Raw genomic sequence first — 5,575 nt, forward strand, 5'->3', positions numbered from 1 at the left:
CCAAGGCCTAGGGTCTCACCTCCCTGGGCAGCTTGGGGTTCCTGCAGCAGCCACGGCCCTGCCAAATCCCTCCCACACCCCACCATGTTGGTTGGTACCCCGCACCTGCTGACACTGGATGAAGCTGATGCCACTTGGACCCTCATCAAGGATAAGGTGGGTACAGTAAGGAGGCTAAAGAAGAAGTAACAAAGTGTGGCCTGGATGGATCTGAGCAGCCTGTGAGTAGGAAGGGGTGGGAAGCCTGAAGACAATAATAACTAACATTTACTCAGTGCTTGCTTATGTGCCAGGCACTGCAGTAAAGTGATTAACAATTGCAAAAACAGTAAAAAACGTTCCTTGAAAAGCAAAGTATGGGGAGCTATGAGAGGAGAGAGGAGAAGCACTAAGTCAGAGGTAGGCCTTAGGAAGTCAGGAAGGCTTCCTAGAAAGAGTAACATTCTAGCTAGTCAAATAGGAGTTACTCACACAAAGAAGGAGAGGAGTACCTGGCACATAAAAAGTGTTTAATAAGTATCTGAATGAGTTAATGAGCAGGTGGGTGGGTGAGTGTATAGCATACTAACTAAAAGTAGAGCATATGCAAAAGCCAGGAGAGGAAAAAGAAAAATGCATGTATGTGAACTGCAAATAGTCCTCAAGAGCAGAATCTAAAGAAGTAGGGGTGAAAATGAGGCCAAAGGGGTATAAAAGGATCATAAAAGACCCTTTAAGCTTCCTACAGAACCTGGACTTTACCTTCAACCCCTTCACCTATACTCCCTCTTCCTTAATTTCCACAGTATGAGAAATTTGGATTTTGAGTAAAATATGTAGATTTCAAGAAGGGAGATCACAGCTGTATCTGGGTTGCAGGTGTCCAACAAATCCCACTAAATCACTTGTCAGTTGCAGGCTACATGTCAGCAAATTTCTCACACTGGAAAATTTAGGGATAAGTTTCTGGCTAAGAGATATGAAGGAAAGTGAATTTAAAGCATTCATAGAAGGCAGTCTACCAAACTTAAGAAACCATCTTAAAGCAGTGCCTACCACACTCTAAGCAGCCTTAATGGTATGTAGCTCTCATTCCAAATCTAGTAGCTGCTCACCACAAAAGCCAACTTTCCAGGGAACCAGAAACAGGAGAGCCCAGGGTCTTCCCAAGTGTTATAGTACCTGGTTTCAGCAGTGTAGAGGGTTGATCCTGGACTAGATCAATCAGAATTAGGGTGAAAGTAAATGAAGTCTATATACTATCAGAAAGCTATGCCATCTGAGTAGCAGAAAAACTCACTATCCTATTCAAATGGAAAATTGTCAGGAAAAGCAGGGTAGAGATGTGCAAGATAAATCCCTGTTAGTATACAACAAATTTAAGTATTAGGGCACCTTTGAATGACCTGGTTTGCTGTCCCCAGAACCACTAACAGTTTATTGGGCACTCTGTACAACATTTGGCTAAACAGGATGGGGCTAAAGAGTTCCCCATTCAGAATTCAAAGCAACCAAGGTATATGTAGGAAGACAATCTTCCACCACAACTTTCCTGGGCTGCCCCTGGGAAACCTAAATTTGCTGGCCTCTAAGGTCTATATAACTTCTACCCAGAAGCAGAAATTCAGTAGTAGCAGGCAGTAGTCTCAAATGGTGACTTTACCAAGAACACAGAAAAAAGAACTGAGCAACTGACTTCATTATTTTTCCTATTTTAGGATAACCACTAGGACCTCAAGGGCAAGAAGGAGGGTTAGAGTTAGGGTTAGAGTTAGAGTTAGGCAAATTAACACCTATATGCTGGGGAAAAGCCTCAAGCTAAACCATAGATTCATCCTTTTAGCAGAAACTTGGACAGTAAGAACCAGGTATTTTAAATGTCACACTCCTGTTAGAGGGACCTCTCCTGGAGACACTCCCATTTGTCTTATTTGTACAGGATCCTAGACACCAAAGGAACAGATAGGGTGAGATTCTGAAGTTATGCTTAGTGACTATAATTTCATGGTCATGGGGCAAGGCATTCCATCCAAAAATGTCAACCCACCAGTGCTCTGTTCTCATCCCTGGAAACCCAACTGGCCCTTCTCAGAACCCTGTTCTTCAACCTTATGTCCCCACACAAAAGAAAGGTGTTCCAGGTCTCAGTGAAGCAAAGGAGAAGAAATGGTGGGAAACTCTTTCACGCAGACCAAGAAAGAACACCAGTTATTTCCTTGGCCTGGTAATAAAAGACAGTAGTAGTCTTCAAGCTACCTCAGCTTATCCAAAGTACAGATGAAGCTCCAGGCACAGTGGCTCACACCTGTAATCCTAGCACTTTGGGAAGCCGAGGCAGGAGGATCACTTGAGCTCAGGAGTTCAAGACCAGTTTGAGCATGGTACCCTGTCTCTATCAAAAATAGAAAAATTAACCAGGCCTGGTGGCACACATCTATAGTCCCAGCTACTTGGGAGGCTGAGGCAGGAGGATTGCTTGGGCCCAGAAGTTTGAGGTTGCAGTGAGTAATAATGATGCCACTGCCACTGCACTATAGCCTGGGCAACAAGGGAGACTCTGTCTCAAAAAAAAATAAAAAATAAAAATACCTCCAGAGTTACCTACCCTCCTCTTATGCTAGGGGACAGCACTTCCAAAACAGCTTTATGTAACTGTTTTGGGGCCTTAAGGGGCCATTGGTGAATTCTACCAGAAAGCCAGCAAAGTGGGCAATGCCATTCATTAGTAGGGGCACAGACATGGGATCTGGAGCTGGAGGTAGGGAGTAGAATATAGTTCTTTAAGCATGGGGCTCAAATATGAAAGAGGCCCAAAGAGGAACTTTTGTGTGCCCTTGCTCCCTAGCAGAAGAGACAACAAGTCTCAGCCAACAAAATCCTGAATGGGTCAAGATCATTAATACCTAAGTACAATTACTAGAGAAAATCTTACAGGGTTTCACAGTTGGTCATGAAGTAAACTTTCTAGAATTGGGTTACTAAGCCCAAAAATGCCAAGACAAAAAGGACAAAAGCAAGAGGAACTAAAATTCCTAAAAGCATATTAGAACATTACAAAGATGAGGCCTGAAATTTCCTAAAAGAACTACCCCCTACAACTAGGGCAAAAGGTATATATTGAGAGGTATATATATAGTATAAGAATGGACATTCCAAACCTATTTCCGTGTACCCATTCTTGGCCAATGACATCACCTATGTAACTGGTCACCTAGTAATGATCCTGAGGATTCCTTTTCCCATACCTCCTAAGTGACCAAGCTCTACTAATTCTAAAACCTAAATATCTCTAATATCTTTCCCCATTATTTTAGCTCAGGGCCTAATCATGTCTTGCCTAGAGTATTGCAATACTCTTAACTGATCTCTCCTTATTTTATGACTTTCCATTAAAAATTAGCTTTCTAAAATACGTATCTGATCCTGTCCCTCCTACCCAGAGCCCTTGAAGTAGCTTCCCATTCCCCTCAGAACAAGATTCCAGCCACTTAGTACAGTCACAAGGCCTTTCATAATCTAGTACCTGTGTGTCTTTCCCTCTTCATATCCTACATGTAAGTAACATGAAATGGTATTCCTAAATGTGCCCTTCCTGGTTTGTAAGTTCAGGTTTTTTTCACTGGCTGTCCCCTCTGCCTGGACTGACCATTGTCCTATCTGGCTAATTCCTTCAAAACTCAAGTATTACCACCTGAAAACCTTCTTTGATCCTCTTCCATCAAAGACAAAGATTGTCCAATCACTTCTTATCTCCTTCTCACCTTGCTCTCTATTATTTTACTTAGCTGTTTATATTTTTATCTCCTCCATTAGACAGAACTATATTAGGACAAGGACAAAGTCTCATTGTTTTATGTATCCCCAGTATCTAGCATAGTCTGGCACATAGTAGACATTCAAGGTTTTGCTACAGGAGAGAACTGGAAGATAAGCAGGAAGTATAAGTCTGAGCACACTGCAGAAATGTAATTGAACAGTGAATGGTGGGAGAGTCAATCTAGAATAAGCAACCAGTCAACTCCTGACCCTAATCAGTTCCTGACCTATAAACTGGACACCTGCAGGTCATCGAGGAGCGCTTTGGGTCCAATGTAGTGGCAGTACCTTTCCTGTCGGATGCAGCCTGCTATGACCTACTGGGCGTGCTAGTCAAACAGTCCCGCCCTGCCCACACCCGCTTGGCTTTACCAGGTTGGCAGAGCCGGAGGGTGCTGAAACCAGTAGGGCCGCTGCCAAACCTCCTGGAGCAGACAGGGTCTGAGGGTACCTTTGCCCACTGCACTCGGGAATACTCACCAAATGGCCGAGCAGACATAACCTATGAAGAGATGCGAATGCTGGATGGGCACCCCTGCCGGATCCATCTACGTATGGGTGGCCTACGCAAGAAGGTAGCCTTCCTATTACTGCCACCAGGGCAGGTGAGCCTACAGCAGACTCTTCCCTGGCTCCGAAGCACCCACAGCATCTATGTGATCTACCAGGTCTTCTCCTGCTCTTGGCTGCAGCTGGGGCTACTGACTACAGCTCGTGAGCCCCAGCTGCTCCGGTTACAGCGATCACTGCCTATTGCCTTCTCCTGCCTCAAGTTTTCACTGCAGCCCAAGGGTGTGCTGGGACCACAGAAGCCTCTGACCAAAGACCCATTGCCCCATGGGGCCAACTGGGTCAGACCCAACCTCAGCATCATGCCACCTGTGGCCCCTACATCAGCACCTGCCAATACCTCTGAAGCTGCTGATATGCCCCCACCTGTCCCAGCCCCACCTACACCACCTCCCCAGGAAGGGCCAGAGGGCAGACCCACCAGATTCTCCTACAAGGGCCGAAACCCCTTCCGGAGGGGGCCCCAGATGCTGTCAGGTACTGCTGGGAAAATGAAGATGAAAGGGATGGGAGGGACAAAGTGGAGGAGGGAGAGGGCATGAGGATTATAGCCTAGGAGTGTGTGGGGAATCCATGACTCAGCATAGGACTCTAATAAGGGAGATGGAATGAGGGAGCCAGGGGAGGGTGAGATGGAATGAAGGGGCCCTGGTGAGGGGGTGGGGATGCTACAGAGGACCAGAGGGAGGGACGAGGGGGGCAGAAACACCAAGGCATGAGTCAAGCTGTGACTATCCCCAACCCTGGCAGAGAACTGGCTCTTCAGCCCCCGCAACCCCCCACCAGGAGCCCAGGGTGGGGACCCCGGGGACCCCGACCGGCACTCCATGTCCCTGCCCCTGCTGCAGGGTCTGTCCTCGGAGTTCGACAGCGACGAGTGAAGCTGAAGCAAGAGATGCAGGGGGCAAGGCCCCCAAGATCTGACATATGGATAGTGGTCCCCAATAAACATCAGCTGCTACTCCCCCCAAACCATCCTGGTCCCATGCTGCTTATTCCTTCTGGGGTGCAGAGAAGGGGGAGAATCCCATTTTTTTCCCTAGGCTTCAAGTCCCTTCACCCTCTAGGGGCATAAGGAGTACCTTGAATCCCTGGCATTAAAGTCTTCACCAAAGAAAAAATACCCCTAACCACCTCCCCATCTATGTACAACCTTTTCTGGGGCCCCAGCCCCATTGAAAAAAGGTGGGAAAGAAAAATGAGCACAGAA

The 5,575-nt window shown here is 46.5% G+C and overlaps 1 protein-coding gene across 1 annotated transcript; it reads left to right on the plus strand.

Annotated features, from left to right (window-relative positions):
• The first annotated feature begins 64 nt into the window (after positions 1-64).
• On the plus strand, positions 65-5,340 carry C7H11orf42 (chromosome 7 C11orf42 homolog). The gene is made up of 3 exons (XM_045557346.1): positions 65-156; positions 4,044-4,842; positions 5,116-5,340. Exons 1-3 carry the CDS (start codon positions 85-87, stop codon positions 5,244-5,246), a joined length of 1,002 nt encoding a protein of 333 aa, XP_045413302.1. The 5' UTR covers positions 65-84; the 3' UTR covers positions 5,247-5,340.
• The last annotated feature ends 235 nt before the right edge of the window (positions 5,341-5,575 follow it).

This window comes from Lemur catta, chromosome 7 (genome assembly GCF_020740605.2).
Source record: "Lemur catta isolate mLemCat1 chromosome 7, mLemCat1.pri, whole genome shotgun sequence".
NCBI classification, from domain to species: domain Eukaryota; kingdom Metazoa; phylum Chordata; class Mammalia; order Primates; family Lemuridae; genus Lemur; species Lemur catta.